At 32.4% G+C, this 17,823-nt stretch overlaps 2 protein-coding genes across 8 annotated transcripts; one reads left to right on the top strand and one right to left on the bottom strand.

The window, feature by feature from the left end:
* Nucleotides 1–6,101: 6,101 nt before the first annotated feature.
* Nucleotides 6,102–9,463, bottom strand: ABCI19 (P-loop containing nucleoside triphosphate hydrolases superfamily protein). The gene is made up of 6 exons (XM_068637013.1): nt 9,052–9,463; nt 8,799–8,959; nt 7,399–7,450; nt 7,045–7,181; nt 6,881–6,967; nt 6,102–6,594 (listed from the first exon to the last, which is right to left on the bottom strand). The coding sequence occupies exons 1-6, from the start codon at nt 9,239–9,241 to the stop codon at nt 6,331–6,333; spliced, it is 891 nt and encodes a 296-aa protein (XP_068493114.1). The 5' UTR covers nt 9,242–9,463; the 3' UTR covers nt 6,102–6,330.
* An 854-nt stretch (nt 9,464–10,317) lies between these two features.
* Nucleotides 10,318–17,443, top strand: CHR8 (chromatin remodeling 8). 7 transcript variants are annotated; one of them, XM_068637016.2, is made up of 7 exons: nt 10,318–10,783; nt 10,979–11,518; nt 11,709–12,111; nt 12,854–13,724; nt 14,577–15,186; nt 15,592–16,059; nt 16,382–17,443. In XM_068637016.2, exons 1-7 carry the CDS (start codon nt 10,694–10,696, stop codon nt 17,063–17,065), a joined length of 3,666 nt encoding a protein of 1,221 aa, XP_068493117.2. In that variant the 5' UTR covers nt 10,318–10,693; the 3' UTR covers nt 17,066–17,443. The 7 variants fall into 7 exon arrangements, with proteins under 7 accessions (XP_068493117.2, XP_068493116.2, XP_090161216.1 ...); XM_068637015.2 differs by having other exon boundaries at nt 10,323–10,783; nt 12,851–13,724; XM_090305090.1 differs by having other exon boundaries at nt 10,343–10,783; nt 11,852–12,111; nt 12,851–13,724.
* The last annotated feature ends 380 nt before the right edge of the window (nt 17,444–17,823 follow it).

A 17,823-nucleotide genomic window follows, 5' to 3' on the forward strand; every position in this document is an offset into this window, starting at 1 on the left:
AATAGTTAATTTATCTCAACTTTATTTTTTTTAATCAGAAAAAAATATAATTAAAATCTTACATGGATATCACTGTGATTTGAATATTTCGTGTGAACAAAGATGGTAAAAGATCATAGGTAAATTGTTTGGTGCTTTAAATAATCGTCAATGAAAAATAAAATCCTTGTTAAAAAAAATTGTAATATATTATAGTTGTTCAGACTAGTATGATACTACACTATCAATAAGTGAGGTGCTACGTATATTTTTGTAGTGTAAATATTAAAGTAATTGTAAAATATTTCATATGAAATATTTCAGTGTCATATTATTTATATTTGTATGATATTTTTATTATTAGTGTTTAAAATCACAACTATTGTTATTAGAAATGTGTTGTCTGGGTGAGGTTTTTGATATTTTTTAGTGTAAACGATCTTAGTTGATCTCCAGATAATTTGGGAGAAATTCATCTGATAAAGACTTTTCGATGTTTAAATAAGTAAGAGGACGGACACTGATGGTGATAGATGCACAAAGTATGTAAATTAAGAGTATATAATATAAAGAACTGTACTTCCTTAAAAGTTAGTATTTATAGATATTTTTACGACCTTGAATTGATTGTATGATAGTCATATAAACTATGAGTATATGGTTTAATTCATAATTGTCATTGACTCAATTATGAGATATACACTTACGCATAGGTTTTCTGTCTTTATGACTAATAAGTACATTAACTATATATTATTAGGTTATTTATGAATCTATACAACAATTTATTTGTTCGTATTCTAAGCTTGCGGTATCTACATAATCTAAATATTAATATTCTCTATGATCTTACATATGTAAGGAGTGACATGAGAAATCAAGAATCCCAAAGATTAATGATAATATCACAAGATGTACATGTGATTTAGTAATAAATACTAGGTAAGGATAAATGTGAAACATTTTAATATTTTTGTCTTCAAGAATGATCTTCATAGTTTTCGACTATAAAGATAATTAGTTTTCAGTAAAAAAGAAGAAGAGATCATGTCTGAGTTCTATATTACGATATTTTATAATGCTTAAAAATATATGAAAAATATTTAAAACCATAAATAATCATTAAAAGGTTTTAAGATATGAAAGAAAATACTCATAATTTTACTTAAGCTATGAATTATTCAACATTTTTTTGTTTTTGTTTTTGTTTTTTGATGTAAATAATCCCTATGCTTCATCATCTTCCATTAAACATCATGTAAGAGTTTTAAACAGCATGATCAATTCCTTTAATGCACCCTCTTTTATATTCTCCTCACATATAAGTAACACATCCCTTTCTTTTCAAAAGAGAAATACTAAATATCATGAAAACTCATTGGAGGAAACTCTTGATGAATTATTTGGATCATTTCCATCAAAAGTTTATTTTTATTTCTACTCATTAATTTTCCAATTATATGAAGGCTTTTTATTGTGACTAATTAATGTGGTGATTTTTCATGCTATTTAGTAATCCTCTTTTTTAAATTTAAAAGTTGCAAACCCAATAAAAACACTTGTTTTGAGATAATCCTCTATTTATCTCTTAATTTAAGAAAATAATGATATCATCAATACATTTACTGTGATAACCCTAAAGAAAAAAAATATATTTTCTAAATTTTACTCTCATGCATTTAAGTGATAGAAAATAAATAAATAAAATATTTTTAGTGTGTTTTTATTAAGAAAATAATGTGCCCATTTTATAGAGGCAAATTTTAGCGATACCATAAACTACAAGAAAATCATGAAATAGAAACCAATTTTAGAAAAAATAATAATTAGTTGCTATATTGACTAAATTAGAGACCATTTTAAAGACTAAAAAAAATTGATTTCTAAATTAGTTTTTATTATTGTTAATAGTTTCTAAATTGGTATCTAATTAACTATCAAAATTTTAACTACCAATTATTTAAATTCTAAATTTAGTAGTAAAAACTTTGGTAGCTAATTAGATACCAATTTAGAAACTATCTAACAATAATATAAACTAATTTAGAAATCAAAAGTTTTTTTAATTTTTAAAATGGTCTCTAATTTAGTTATTATAACAACTAATTATTTTTTTGTCTCTAAAATTGGTTTCTATTATATGATTTTCTTGTAGTGATATCAAATTTTCAATTCCGATTTTCACTCAATCTTATTGAAAGTGACAAAAATAACCTTAATAAAAGGAGGGTGTGGATAAAATAATATATTTTCAAAACTATTTATTTGAAATATTTAGAACACATTTTTTAATAGATTTTTTTTTTCTATAACACATTTTTTAATTTTGAATTTTTTTTCAGAATGTATTTTCAGATTTTGTATTATAATTTTTTTTTTCAAAATACATTTCCAGATTTGAGTTTTGGGAACACATTTTTGAATTTTGGAAAAAAAATTCTGGAATGTATTGTGTTCCATATTTTTTTTTTTCTAAAATGTATATTTTATGTTTTGGATTTATTTTTCAAAATGAAATTTTGATTTTTGAATTATATTTTTTTAATACTGGATTTCAAATCCAGAATAGAAGATAATTTTAAAAAATTTGAAAAATAATAAGATGGAGGTTTAAATTGATATGGTGCAGGAAGAAGTTGGCTTTGTAGAAAGGAAGGAAAATAAGAGGCACAGAAAGAATAGGATTTGGGTATAATATAATATGCTGCAACATTCAATTTGGCTTTAGAGGTTTTGTTTGAGGAAGGATTAGAGGTGTCACTTTGTTGGTTTTGTATGAGATTGAATATCTGTTTGGGTGGCAAAGTGCGCAGGCCTGACGTTTTCAACCTGTTGACTCGTATTAGTTCGTCTCACATAACCTGTGGTCTGTGTGAGCCAGCAGTGGAGCAGGGCGAGCTGGCCTGTTAGTTCGCAAAAATAAAAAAATTAATTGACTTGACAACAATGATTTAGTGGAGGGTGACAACTTTGAGTGAAAGAAAATTAGGTTTTTCCTCAAAACACAACGCAGTTACCTTGTTAAAAAAACGCACACAACACACGACACACTATCCTTTGCAGTGCCGCTGCTTGGTCCGCTTGCGACTCCGCGTGGCTTCGCTTGCAACTGTCGCGCGCTACTACCGCTCCGCTACTACCTCCACTCCTCCTCTACATTCAAAAAAAAAAAAGCGAACCAGACCACAAGCCCGCGGGCCAACTTGCACGCGGAGCGGGTCATGAAAACCAGCCCGCATTTTGTATGCGGGGCGGACCAACCCGACCCGCATTTTGCGTGTCTAAGCGAGATGAACCGGCCCACTTTGTCACCCCTAAATATCTGTATTAGTTTAGGTAAGTTTTTTTTATCATTGTTGTAGGTTATATGTTTGGGTAGGTCTGGTTTATCTTAGGATTGAAACATTTTAAGTGTTTCTGTTAATTTTGTTTTTTTATTATTGATAAAAAATACTTAAAACAATTTTTTTTTCTAATATTAGACTTTCATATTTTTTAAGTTAAATTTTTTTATTAAATTAAATGTTCATCTCATTTTTTATTTTTCATATTTTTTTATTAGATCATTATATAGATGACATAAAATAATATCTAAATTGTAGTTATTTCTATTTGTCAAAGTATGTTGGAGAATAATTTTCATGTTTTATTTATGGAAGGAATGTAGTAAAAAGACTTTTTTTTCATCTACTAAATAAGTGGGCTTTATATTTTAAAGATGAAGATCACATTGATGATATAATTTCTAAACGAAGTATTACACCATGGATGTTCACATCTTGGATGGAATGTAACAAAAAATTTCAAGAGGTTAGAGATCTAACATGAGTAAGTTTTTTCAAAGATTGTTTGTGTGAAAAAAAAGATGTTGGAAACCTACGAGAAAAGGAAATATCATTGGATAGCTAATTTAGGTACCACCGAGTACTTTGGAGAACTTTTATATTAAGGATGCTATCATTTGTAAAATGACCTTTGTCATATCTATACGACAAACATGATTTGCATAAGAATAACTAATTGGGATATCACTAAGTACTTTGAAGAACTTTTCTATAAACAAAGAATGCTAACAACTGTAAAATGACCTTTGTCATATCGACATAAATGTTCATAACATAATACATTCCACATTTAAAGAAACATGATTTACATATTCCACATTTAGATAAGCATGATTTTGCACAAGGGTTTATAGCAAACGATACATACAAAAATATGTAGAAGCTATTAAAGAAGCAAATGATTGGGGTTCAAGACATTATATAAGAAAATTGTGTATAACTATAATTTTATCTAATTTTATAAATAAACCAAAAGATATGTGGAAGAGGACTTGAGAATGAATTTCAAATGAAATTTTATATGCCAAAAGAAAAAAAAAGTGAGAATACCCGAAGTACAATAAATTTATATTCTATAATATATAGTCAAAAGTCTATCCATCTATGTCTTATCATAATGGTTTTATTACAACATATTTAGGAAAGAGGTTGATATATGCAGAACTTGATTATAGCATAATATACCAACATCATTAGCTCAAGTGAAACTTTAATCCCCTTACAATAATATATTTTTTTGAATTATATGTATACATGATCACTAAGAAAATTATTTGTATTAGACTAATCTAATATGATTTTACATCTTATAAATTTTATGGATGAACGGATTTTTTTTTATAAAATAATTTAGACTGTCAACAAGAAAGAGAAGTTATGTTCTTTTTATTTGTTATAACGGATCGATGAAAAACATCTACTACAATCATGAAATAGAAACCAATTTTATAAATAAAAAAATAATAAGTTGTTATAGTGATTAAATTAGAGACCATTTTAGAAATTAAAAAAAAATGTTTCTAAATTAGTTTCTATTATTGTTAAATAGTTTCTAAATTGGTATCTAATTAGCTACCAAAGTTTTAACTACCAATTATTATTTAGATTCTAAGTTTAGTAGAAAAACCTTACTTGCTGCTAATTAGATATCAATTTAGAAACTATTTAACAATAATAGAAACTAATAGTATCTAATTTAGTCACTATAACAACTAATTATTTTTTGTCTCTAAAACTAAAATTGGTTTCTATTTCATTATTTTTTTTTTTGTAGTGATGAAGTGGAAATCCAAGTGGAAGAGATTAATATCAATTTACAATCTCAATAGAAAATTGTTTAAATTGTGGTATCAAGTGGAATCACACATTTCTTGTTACTAGGAAGAAGAACAACACACTCAAACTTTAAGATTCCAAAACTCACACCAGATAATTAAGTTTGTAACACTCAACAAGGAGGTGAAGTTTCTGGATTATTACAATATATTGAGTTTATTATTTGGAATTAAACACCAGTGACATAATTTTTTTTTTTTAAGCATTAGACAAAACTTTGAATGACATGATGAGAAAGAAAGAAAAAACTTAACTCTGAACCTGGTGGAAAAGTAATAGTTTTGAAAGGTGATTTTAGGCATATCCTAATTGTAATTCTTGGAGGAAGCATATTGAACATTGTTATGAAACAATTAGTGCTTCCTATCATTGGAAACATTGTTTGCTGATACAAAAAAATCATTGGAAATATTACAACATATTAAATTTGACAAGAGAAATTCAAGAATTCTTTGAATGGATGATCAAAATTGGAGATGATAAATCATCTAAACCTAATGATGGATTAGATTAATTGAAATACAGATCCCACAAAAAAATTTATGAGTTTAATCTTTCTCTTTAGCTTTAATACTAGTTTCTTAGTTTTAAAGTTTACCTAGCTCTTGCTTCTTATCAATAAGCTACTCTAAAATACCTAAACACTACAATTGCAGCTATGATTGATGATATTGAACACAACATATACTCATAGAACCTAAAGTATACCAACAACTATATATTACCCTATAAGTTTCATAATTTTACTCTAGGAAATAATAATATAAACTAAATAATATTCTAAATACTATTTTTAATATTTTGAGATCATCGAATAAAACCTTAAGCCGCTTGGACCTCTTGAGGCCATCCTATCATCTTTCCTCTTAAACTTGTGACAAGGAAGTACTACGTAGAAGTCTGTAACAGCTTAAAAAATAAAGCATCATGCTAGCAAAAGTATTTATCCTTAGTAAGTAGCCTTCATTTATGGTGTGACAACGGAATACAAGTTATCAGCCAACCCATGATTCCATGGTGCTTCCAAATATTATAAAACTTCGATTCAGGCTAGTTTACAAGTATAGATACTCCAGAACAAATGTTGAAAATATAAGCAACCACAAGCATAAAAGAATGAATTACTTGTATTTTTTACTCAAATTATTTTCACATGAAATTGTCATAAAGACTATCGATAGTACGCCATGTGTCTGGATGAAAAGAATGGATTACTAGCAAAAGTCTTTTGGACAGGGTTCTTTTTTACAACCTTTGTTTCAGCACGGAGCCAGGCCTCAACAACAGACAGCAGATTAATTGAAGATTTCAACTCATTGACATCTGATATCTTTTCTGCTCTTCTCAGTTCACCATCTTGTATGTATGCCAAATGAGTTGCCCATGTCTCTAGTCCATCAAAAATATGAGTTGCATATACGATTGTAGCTTCTCTCTACAAAAAGAAAAATAAAATAATATAAGCATTGTTTTTTACCCCAAGATTCCAGCCTTTGCAAAATGGGTATTTATCACCTTTCTTTAAGAGATAATAATCTATCCAGTATACTTCGTCGCTTGTAGGAATAGAAGATCAAATTCATATCATTATATTTTAATATGATTATCAATTTAATAAGGACCAGTTATCATCTAATGCACATTGGGGCCATCCTCGTTACGTTTTCTCATTTGCATATCTAGTGTGTTTAAGCAGGTATATAGACAGAGCATGCAAATACCTGTTCACATTCTTCCCTAAAGAAGTCCAATAAATCCATCCGAGTAACAACATCCAGATCAACAGTGACCTCATCAAGCAAGAGAACCTGAAGTGTCAATCAAGGGTTCTAGTTATATAATTCGGTTTGATTTGACCTGTTGAAGTACATAGACAAAATAATACCTTATATGGATAAAGAAGACCGAGACAGATTTGCACTCGACGCCGCTGCCCATCAGATACCTTGTGCATTCGCCACTGCAGATCGATATCAAGCAGCTCAATTAACTTGTCTCTCCGATCTGGGTCAGCACCCTCAACTGATAAAAGTAGAGAACACCATAGTTCTATAATACATCAGGGCCAGATAACATTTGAATTTGAATTGTTAATTATCATATAGAAGCTCTAATGCAACATTACAGAAGCCAGATGCAGACATGAGATGATGATTAGCTTTTCTCTTGATATTTACAAATAAAAAAATGGAGAAACAAATAATTTTGGCAATAAAGACAACTCCATCTAAAAACCCACCTCCAAAGATCATATGTTCAGCAGAGAAGTCTCCTTGAAGCGGAATTTCTCCCTGAATATATTAGCAACTACATAAGTGCTGGTAATGAAATTAATCAAAGCTTAAAAAAAAAAAGATTGATTTAGGTTCAATTCTTCTGTAAACGCACCACCCAAAGTTATACGAAGAAAAATCAGTAACACAACAATTGTGTCAAAAGAAAACTATTAGAGAACTGGGGCCATGAAGTGGGTTACTGTGAATTGTAATTCATGAACATCAGGCTCTTGTTAGGACCAAAAGCCCACATTATGGACCAGGTTGACAAGACATGGCTGTTTAGAAGAAATCTAACTGTAGTTAATAGTTCAGGCCAAAGAGAACACAAAGGCTGTGCGACTAATCTATACTACAAGAGAGGCCTACGACATACTCAAGCTTCCTAATTTAAAGGAACATATTATAAACAGATAAAATCTATGAGTGAACTTAGGTCACAAGATTATATTTTTCTTAATTCACACAATACCATTTACAAGCACCTATTCTAGTCTATGAAGAAAGAAAACCACTCGACTTTAGATGATTTACACCTTATTATTATAGATAAACAACATGATAGAAGAGAGGACGGTAAAACCTATTCTCCTACCAAACTCACTACATTAGTATTCCAGAAAAAACAGTCACCAAGAAGGAAAGGAAACTTGACACTGGCTTAAAACAAAGTTGAAAGTAGAAGAGTGTTAGCAACACAGTCTCCAATAGATGTCTTTTAACACACTGCAATTCGTTATTAGTTAAAATATATTGAAACTTACAAAATCAAGAAAAAAAAATCATTTAACAAAAAGTAAAACTCGCAAAAATTGTGATTTCTAATAAATTTTAGCTAATAATAGAGAGTACATTCAATAGAGTGTATAGAATGGAACTCACAGAAAATTGTGAATTTCTAATACGTCTTAGCTAATAATGGAAAGTGCATTCAAAAGGAGTGTATAAAGAGAGTGTTGCTAGCATCTCTCTTGAAAGTATCTTCCATAGCAAAAAGGGCAAACACTGGCTCACAGCAAACCTTGTAAGTAGCTCACAAGATAAGCAGGAAATACATCCGCACAGTCACCAAGAAACAACACTAGGCAGTTAAAACCTTCTAAAGAAAATTCGAAGACTACACAAAGGAGTTCCATAAGTTCGGGTGCGATATTCAGAAGCTTATATAGTTTCTCCATTAAACAATCCAAACAGACTAGCACAAAATTCACGGCATTATGCTCAAAGATAATTATATCTATAAGTGAACGAATGGTGATTAACAAACTGTAAACGCAAGAAAAATGGAAAGTTTACTCCAATTCATAACCACATCCAAAAATCATGAAGAAAACAATATATATATTAATAAAAAAAAACTTACAGCGGAGCCAACGTTTTTGCTCCAGGATCCGCCCAAATAAGCGAGATCTCCGCTACAGACGAGTTGAGTGTCGTGAAAAGCGGAACCATTCAACACGCGCACAACGTCTCTTCCTCCAACCATATGCTTCCCCGCTAGAATCTTCAGCAAAGTCGTCTTACCTGCACAAACGCAATTAACGAATTGAAATCCTTGCACGTGTAACAATAATAATAACAGTAACAATGAATGCGAAGTTGAATCGTTAGGTTACCGGATCCGTTGGCACCGACGAGGAGGCACCGCGATCCAGGCTCGACGTTGAGTTTGAAGTCGAGAAAGAGCGGCGGCTGTTGCGCTTCGTAGGAAAATTGCATCCCGCGAACGCGAATTCCAAGGGAATCTTCATCTGCTGCCGCCATTGTTAGCGAGTACTCCGCCATTGAAGAGAGAGAGGTATTCATACTCTCTTGGGTTCCAATTCAGCGCCAATAGAAAACATACACGTCATCAGTGCCTGTGTGAAGAAACGACGAACACGTCGTCACTTCCACCTACCGCTTTTCGGTGCTTAATGGAACTACGCATCGTTCAACCGGTCTCAGTCGAACTCCGTGAGTATTTCTTCTAACTATAGTCTTCATATTTAATAAAAATAGTGATATCTAAATATTTAGTCTAATGATAATTTGATTTACATTAGACACTTTATAAAGCTGCCAACAGTAACAACATTAGACACTTTTTAAATCTCCTTTTGTTATTTGTTAAATTTTATTAGAAACTATAAAATTAAGTGGGAGATTCATTAAATAAAAGAAAGTAATAGAATTTCTTAAAATTTATAATGTTTAATAAATTTTAATCAATACTAAAATATTTTAGATAATGTATTATTAATATTCTCTTTCCTATGTATTATCGTTATAAAAAATGTATCCGTAAAATTGTTAATTCACCTTTTGCTTGATCTAATACTAGTAGAAAGACATGTTTTCTGTAATCTAAACAATCGAATTTTAAAAAAATAAAAATAAAAAATGATTTAAAAATTTAAAATACATGTGTATTAGTTATTTTAAATGCAAAAAATTATGCAATTATAATTAGAAAGAATAATTGTACAGTCTTTTATTAAGTAAAAAATATTTTTATTTATTAAAAATAAATTATTTAGTTATAAATTACAATGTAAATAATTACATGGAATGTATCCTTTTATTAAAGGATAAATATTTCAAACAAAATATAACATTAAAGGTGGTATTAAAAAAATTGTCTCCTTTTACATAATGACATAAATATTTTATTGATAAAAAAACTCATTTTTTTTAGAAAAATCTTATTCCTTACTACTTTCTAATATTTTTTTATATTTCATAGTATTTTTTTTTTTATCTCTTTTCTTGGTACAATTATTTTTTATCTAGACTAGTAGTATCATAAAAATATCTTAGCAATTGCCCAAAATTAAAGGGAAATAAAAAAAAAACAAAAAAACAAAAAAATTATTTATGTACACAAAGTGTTAGGTATTGATAATCACATAAGGGTTTGAAGGAGAAGAGAGGGTTTTAGACTTGTCAAAAGAATTGTTAAATGAATTCTGATTAAACAACACAAGTGTAATCTTGCGCAAGAAGCAAGACGACGATTCGTCCCTGCGTTAAGACGTGGCATCACCACAGGGGGGGAAATAGGGGGTTGAAACGGAAACAAAACTCCACGAAGGTCTCACCCACTCTTCTCTCCGAAACGGGAATTGTAGAAGATGAAGAAGCTTCTTTCATTTGAATCGGAATCGTCGAACAGAAATTGAACGCTCTTGAGTTTCGGTTAAAATTTTCAACGTTTTCTGTTTTGGCAGCTAGGTCACGATGATAACCCCGAGAATTCGCTAACGTTTAAACAATTCGATGGAGGAAGAGGAGGATCGAATTTTGCTCTCTAGTTTGGGCGTAAAGTCTGCCAATCCAGAAGACATTGAACGCGACGTTTTGGAAAAGGTATATATAATCAGTTTCTGCCTCTTCACCTTTTTTATTTGTTATCTGCATTTTAGTTTGAGTTTCACTGCTTCTATTTCCTTTGAAATTGATGTGCAAGTTTAATTTAGAACTCGGTGTTGAAATTAATAGCCACGTGATGTTCACTTGAAACAAAACCTTACGATTTGACGGTAGAAGATGTTTAACTTGTAGGCTACTAAGAATGATTCAGTGACCGTTACTGAAGGTGAAGGTAGTGCCAAGGAAGAACGTTCTGATTTAACTGAAAATGTCGATCCATCGGCTAATGCTAGAGCTGAACTTCATCAGAAGCTGAGAGCTGTTCAATTTGAAATTGATGCGGTTGCCTCCACAGTTGAGCGGTTGAGAAATGTGGAAAATAATGAAGAATGTTGTGATGCTGGTGAAGACGGCTTGGTGCCAGGGACTGCTGAGGGTGATTCCTCCAACAATTCAAACCTTCAATGTGTTCTTGCTGCAGATAGGTTGAGGAGTCTGAAGAAGACGAAAGCTCAACTAGAGAAAAATCTTGTTAATTTGTCCAAGGATGATGCTTCCAAAAGTGTTGAGGATGAACAATTGATCTTAAGTTTAGTTAGGGAAGAACGTAAGCCCAAGAGGAAGGTTGAAGAAGACAAAAGCAAGGGAAAACGACTTAAGAAAGTTTCGTTTGATGATGATGTTGATTTTGATACTGTTCTAGATGCAGCCTCTGCCGGCTTTGTTGAAACAGTGAGTTTTACTTTTAATAATCTTATATTTTTTGTCCTGGTTTGTTATTTTTTTGGTCCAAAAGAATTGGTGGTTAAAAGTAGAGAACTCGTTTTCTATTAAGTACTAAGAGAGTACCAAATTTTAAGGATATAATACTTGGTGGAGGTAGAAACAGAGAACTCATTTTCTACTACTTCATATGATTTAGGAAAGGGATGAACTGGTGAGGAAAGGAATTTTAACCCCTTTTCATAAGTTAAAGGGCTTTGAGCGCCGTTTTCATCAACTAGAAACATCAACTAGTCATAATGCTGATGAGGAAGAAACTGATGGTGATCTTGCTGCTGCCAGCGTTGAAAGAGCTGCCAAATCCATGTATGAGGCCGCAAGATCTCGCCCAACCACCAAGCTGCTTGAGCCTCAAGATGCCCCAAAGCTTGATGCACCCACTTTTCCATTTCGAAGGCTCAAGAAACCGCTACAATCTTCCAAACCTCTAGATAGAGAGGTGGAGCTAAATAAAGATTCGAAAAGGAAAAAGAGGAGACCCGCGCCTGGTAGGAAGTGGACCAAGCGTGTTTCTTGTGAGGATACACGTCTGGAAGAAAGTGGTATGCTTAAAATGTAACATTCTTATTGAAAAAATGGATTGAATTCTTATTTACCTGGACAACAATAGAAAGGTAAAAGATAATATGAAAAATTAAGTCAATATGTGCTCTTATAACTTCATTAAGTTTCCTATATAGTAGTAAAGATGCAAGCCCCATGATGTATTCAAATTCTCAGAGGAGCCAAAAAATATTTTGATTTTACATATAACTTCATATTAAGTTTTGACAATGTGTTTGTTAGAGATGCCAATATGGAGGAATCATTCAAACTTGTTGCATTGGGTTATATTTTAAAAATTTTAACATGAATATATCTTTTGTTATTATTGTTATTTGCTATCCAGCATTTAATTATATGCAAATGGTGACGTGCCTTTGTTTTTAGTGCTACAAGTGTTTGTTGCTTGCAGTTTTAAAATGCCTGATTTTCACTCTAAATTTTTGCCGAGTAAGAGTGTATGTGAATAGGTAAGTTATGTGTTGATAATGGATTATTCATTGACTTATACATTCAACTTTTTTCCTAGATCAGTATTCCCTTTTCAAAATATTCTGAAAAAAAAAATCTGATCAAATAAAGCATGTGCATTGGCCATCTGTTAATGTGAGGAAATATTATGTGATGCATCATAAACTGGTTCCACTTTTATTTCACTCTAGAATTTTGGTTTGCAATAGAATTATATACAATTCTGTTTTTGTTCATAACATAATTCAATTTTTTGATATTTTTAAGCAGAAAACGCAGATGGTTGCTTGGATACTTCCAGTTTTGAAAATTTAGAAGAACAAGACATTGAATTTGATGATCATGAATCTTCGTATGTAACATTAGAAGGTGGGCTGAAAATCCCTGATAAGATATTTGAAGCTCTGTTTGACTATCAAAAGGTTGGTGTTCAGTGGCTGTGGGAATTGCATTGCCAAAGAGCTGGTGGAATTATTGGTGATGAGATGGGACTTGGTAAAACTGTCCAGGTCTTATCGTTTCTTGGTGCATTGCACTTTAGTGGCATGTACAAACCCAGCATTATTGTCTGCCCTGTTACACTCTTGCGACAGTGGAAAAGGGAAGCTAACAAGTGGTACCCAAAATTCCATGTAGAGCTTTTACACGATTCGGCTCACGATTGTGCTCCTAGAAAGAAGCAAGCTAAATCCGAAGAAACAGACTGTGAAAGCAATAGTTCAAGTGACAATGATTATGAGAAAAGTGTCCCATCTAGAAACACAAAAAAATGGGAATCCCTGATAAATCGTGTCATGAGGTCAGAGTCTGGATTACTTATCACCACTTTTGAGCAGCTCAGAATATTGGGGGATCAGTTGCTTGACATTGAATGGGGTTATGCAGTTCTTGATGAAGGGCATAAAATAAGGAATCCAAATGCTGAAGTTACCCTTGTTTGCAAGCAGCTACAAACTGTACATCGTATCATAATGACTGGTGCACCTATTCAGAATAAGCTGACTGAACTGTGGTCATTGTTTGATTTTGTTTTTCCTGGAAAATTGGGTGTTTTGCCTGTATTTGAAGTTGAATTTGCAGTTCCTATATCAGTTGGCGGATATGCAAATGCTTCACCTTTGCAAGTATCCACGGCATACAGGTGGGTCAATATTTTTTTTTTGTTGGGGCAAAGGGTAAATTTGGTTTCTATGGTTCCTGCCATTAACCAAAGTTATAAAAGTGTTAAATGTTTTTTATTTAAGTTGACCCCCTACCGGCATTTCAGACAAATGTATAGCACTGTTGTAATCTGGCTGACAATAATAGGGACCATTTCATAAACATTTTTTTATGTAACAACTAAAATGTAGAGTTTTTTTTTTTTAATGTAGGGACCAAAATAACAAATGGTGTCAAATATAGAGACCAAATATTTAATTTAACCATTAAAACAAAGCTTTTACTGGTGCAATTTTCCTCCCTGATTATTGAATTCCATTACCAATTTTAATAACAGTGCCAGAAGGGGAAATTGCTCACTGATAGATTTATGGGTGTACCCGAATACATCCAATTGAATTGAGGGTATGTTCAAGGTTGCCAGTTTTCGTATCCTTTTTATTATCAGTAGAAAGTTTACCAATGTTTTATGAAGTGGGAGAAGAACAATTCGAAATTTATCCAAGTAGTATTTCATATAGCACCTTAATTTGGTGAATACATGGTTAAAATATGGATGTCTTTTGTTCATAAACTGGAAATGTTTTTTCCAGGAATTTCTAAATTGTAATTCTTCAAACATAAAATTTAAGGGACTGTATTGTTTTAATAATAAGTTACAACAGGTAACCAATCCTGATCCTTTGATGTAGTGGGAATATGAAGCAAAAGAAGTCTTTGATGAATATCTTTAATTAGATTGTTTGTTTATTTCATTTAGGGATATTGAAGTAGTTGACTTTCAAGGTAAACCTAAAATACCAAATAATATTAATATAGCTGTCATTTTTAGGTGTGCTGTGGTGCTACGTGATTTAATCATGCCTTATCTTCTCCGACGAATGAAGGCTGATGTGAATGCCCAACTTCCAAAGAAGACGGAGCATGTTCTATTTTGCAGCCTTACACCAGAACAAATATCTGCTTACAGAGCATTTTTAGCTAGCACTGATGTGGAGCAAATATTGGATGGACACAGGAATTCTCTTTATGGAATTGATGTGATGCGCAAGATCTGTAACCACCCTGATCTACTTGAAAGGGATCATGCCTTCAGTGATCCAGATTACGGAAATCCAGAACGTAGTGGGAAAATGAAAGTTGTAGCTCAAGTGCTTAATGTTTGGAAGGAACAGGGTCACCGGGTTCTCCTTTTTACTCAAACCCAACAAATGCTTGACATTTTTGAGAATTTTTTGACAACTTCTGGTCACATTTATCGGAGAATGGATGGTCTCACTCCTGTAAAACAGAGAATGGCCTTAATGGACGAATTTAATGCCTCAAGTGAAATATTTATTTTCATTTTAACGACCAAAGTTGGGGGTTTGGGGACCAATCTTACAGGTGCAGATAGGGTGATTATCTTTGACCCTGACTGGAATCCTTCAACTGATATGCAGGTAAGTTTGTACTGAATACATCCTTTTGTGGAAGTTTTTTGAAATTTGACTGACAAACTTCCCTTCCACCATGTTCACTTAGCCACTTGGTTATATAAATCATAGGAAGACAACAAAAGTTGGGTTTAGATATTTTATGGCATGGGGATTGAAATAACACGGGGGAGGGAAATTAGGAATGAAGGGGTGTAGAAAGGGGAAGCATACAGTGGATTCTTTCATCATATCATTCTTCCATCCTTAACCATCTATCTAACTAAACAAATTAGTTTTTGGAGTAAATCGTGTCTGACGTTTATGTTTGTGAAATTGTTTCTTTTTTCTCATTATCATGGATGATATTGTTCTGGTTCCAAATTTAAATCCTAAAATGTTTAGTAATAAGATACTCATTTCTTTTAACAGGCCAGAGAGCGAGCTTGGCGTATTGGTCAGAAGCGGGATGTAACAGTGTATAGGTTGATAACACGTGGAACTATAGAGGAGAAAGTGTATCACCGTCAGATTTACAAACATTTTCTTACGAATAAGATATTGAAGAATCCACAGCAGAAAAGGTTCTTTAAAGCCCGGGATATGAAAGATCTTTTCATACTTAATGTGGATGGAGAAACTGGGTCAACTGAAACGTCTAATATTTTTAGTCAAATATCTGAAGAAATAAATGTCATTGGGACTCAGAAAAAAAATAAGGATGAGTATGAACATAGCCAAACTGCCAAACTGGATTCTGAAGATGTTGCAGTTAGTAATGATGACAAGTCAGGGGGAGGATCTTTGGAGAGAAAGGGGAAAGAGAAGGTTGAACCTAAGAATGGGATTGATGATGAAACAAATATTTTGAAAAGCCTTTTTGATGCCAATGGGATACATGTAAGTTTCTTCTCTGCGTACGAGTGTTTCAGTGTACGTCCAATTTTATCATGCATCATTATGTTTATTTGACTAATTCTATGAAAACTACACCCTGTTCCACGAGTAAACTTCAAGAACTAAGATAATTATGAACAAAGCAAGCATACTATATGTTTTGATTTTGTACTATACTTATTACATTTACCATGCTGAGGCTCAGGCTACTATAGAATGTGATATTGCCATATTAGCCTGTTTCATTTATGGAGTGATGCTTTTTATCTTCTAGTACTTCATTTTTCTGTGTTTTCTTTGTAATAAACCCGTTCTATGATGGTAGAGTGCCATGAACCATGATTTGATCATGAATGCCCATGATGAGGAGAAGATGAGACTTGACGAGCAAGCATCCCAGGTTGCACGAAGAGCTGCAGAAGCTTTACGTCAGTCACGAATTCTCAGAAGCCATGATAGTGTATCTGTTCCCACGTGGACAGGAAGGTCTGGAACTGCTGGTGCACCATCATCTGTTCGGCGGAAGTTTGGTTCAACTATGAATCCCCTGTTGGTAAATAAAAGCAAGGTATCTGACGAACTACCCAGCAAGGGAGCTACGAAGTTAAATGGATTCGCTGCTGGGGCATCTTCTGGTAAAGCATTATCTTCTGTCGAACTATTAGCTAAAATTAGAGGTAACCAAGAGAAAGCCATTGGTGCCGGGCTTGAACATCAGTCTGGTACGTTTTCAAGTTCCTCGAGTCAAGCAAGATCTATAGATGTGAGATCCTCGAGGGCTACTGCAACTTCATCTGGATTACAACCTGAAGTATTGATTCGGAAAATCTGCACTTTTATACAACAGCGAGGGGGTAGTTCTGATTCAGCCAGCATTGTTGAGTACTTCAGGAAACTTATTCCCTCAGAAGATCTTGCCCTGTTCAAGAATCTGTTAGAGGAAATTGCGACTCTGCATAAAGGATCAAATGGATCCTATTGGGTTCTGAAACCAGAATATCAATTCTGATAAAAGAGTGGCAATAGGAGTAAGTTATTTGCCAATATTTGAATGCAGACTGCACAGTGGAGTCATTCATGTCGATGGAATATTCATTTAATGGTTTAATCTGAACAGAAGACTCTGAAGCATGCTTCTTTGTGCTGTCACGCTTTGTTTTTTGTACTGATCTTACTTTTTGTGGGATACAGTCAAAAAGAATACCTGTAGAGCTCATTGTTGGGTTCTTAGCTCAATTTTGTATACTGAAAAGGGAAAAATAGGTTCACTTAGCAATTTTGTAAAGCCGCATTATTATTTCAAATTTTATTCATTTGGTTCTCAAAGTAAAGAAAGCCATGTAGAGACAATTCCTTTAATATCAACTACCATTCCTTTTGATCTTTACTATTGGTTTATCCAATGTAAAGTAATTCCTCCAGATATATTTTCTGTTTCAAAGGAATTTCTTCATAGAGAGGAATGTGTTACTTCGTATAGAGGTAATATAAAAACATTACTCTTGTTTTTTTATGGAGAATGGCATTTCTCTCGACCATCACAATTGTTTCCATGACATCAGTTAGTAAATTTCTGCATGACCCAATTATAAGTAAAATTAATTACTTTTGCCCTTATTAAGAATAAAATTAATTATTTTCACGTTTATTGACAATTGTACTTAAGTTATGTAAGGTTTTGTATTTATAAAATGAAGGTCTAATTTTTTTAAAACTACCTTCAAATTTATTTATTGAGAATGATACCAAATTTTAAATATAAGTATA

Source organism: Phaseolus vulgaris, chromosome 7, assembly GCF_051622355.1.
Source record: "Phaseolus vulgaris cultivar YP4 chromosome 7, ASM5162235v1, whole genome shotgun sequence".
Taxonomy (NCBI): domain Eukaryota; kingdom Viridiplantae; phylum Streptophyta; class Magnoliopsida; order Fabales; family Fabaceae; genus Phaseolus; species Phaseolus vulgaris.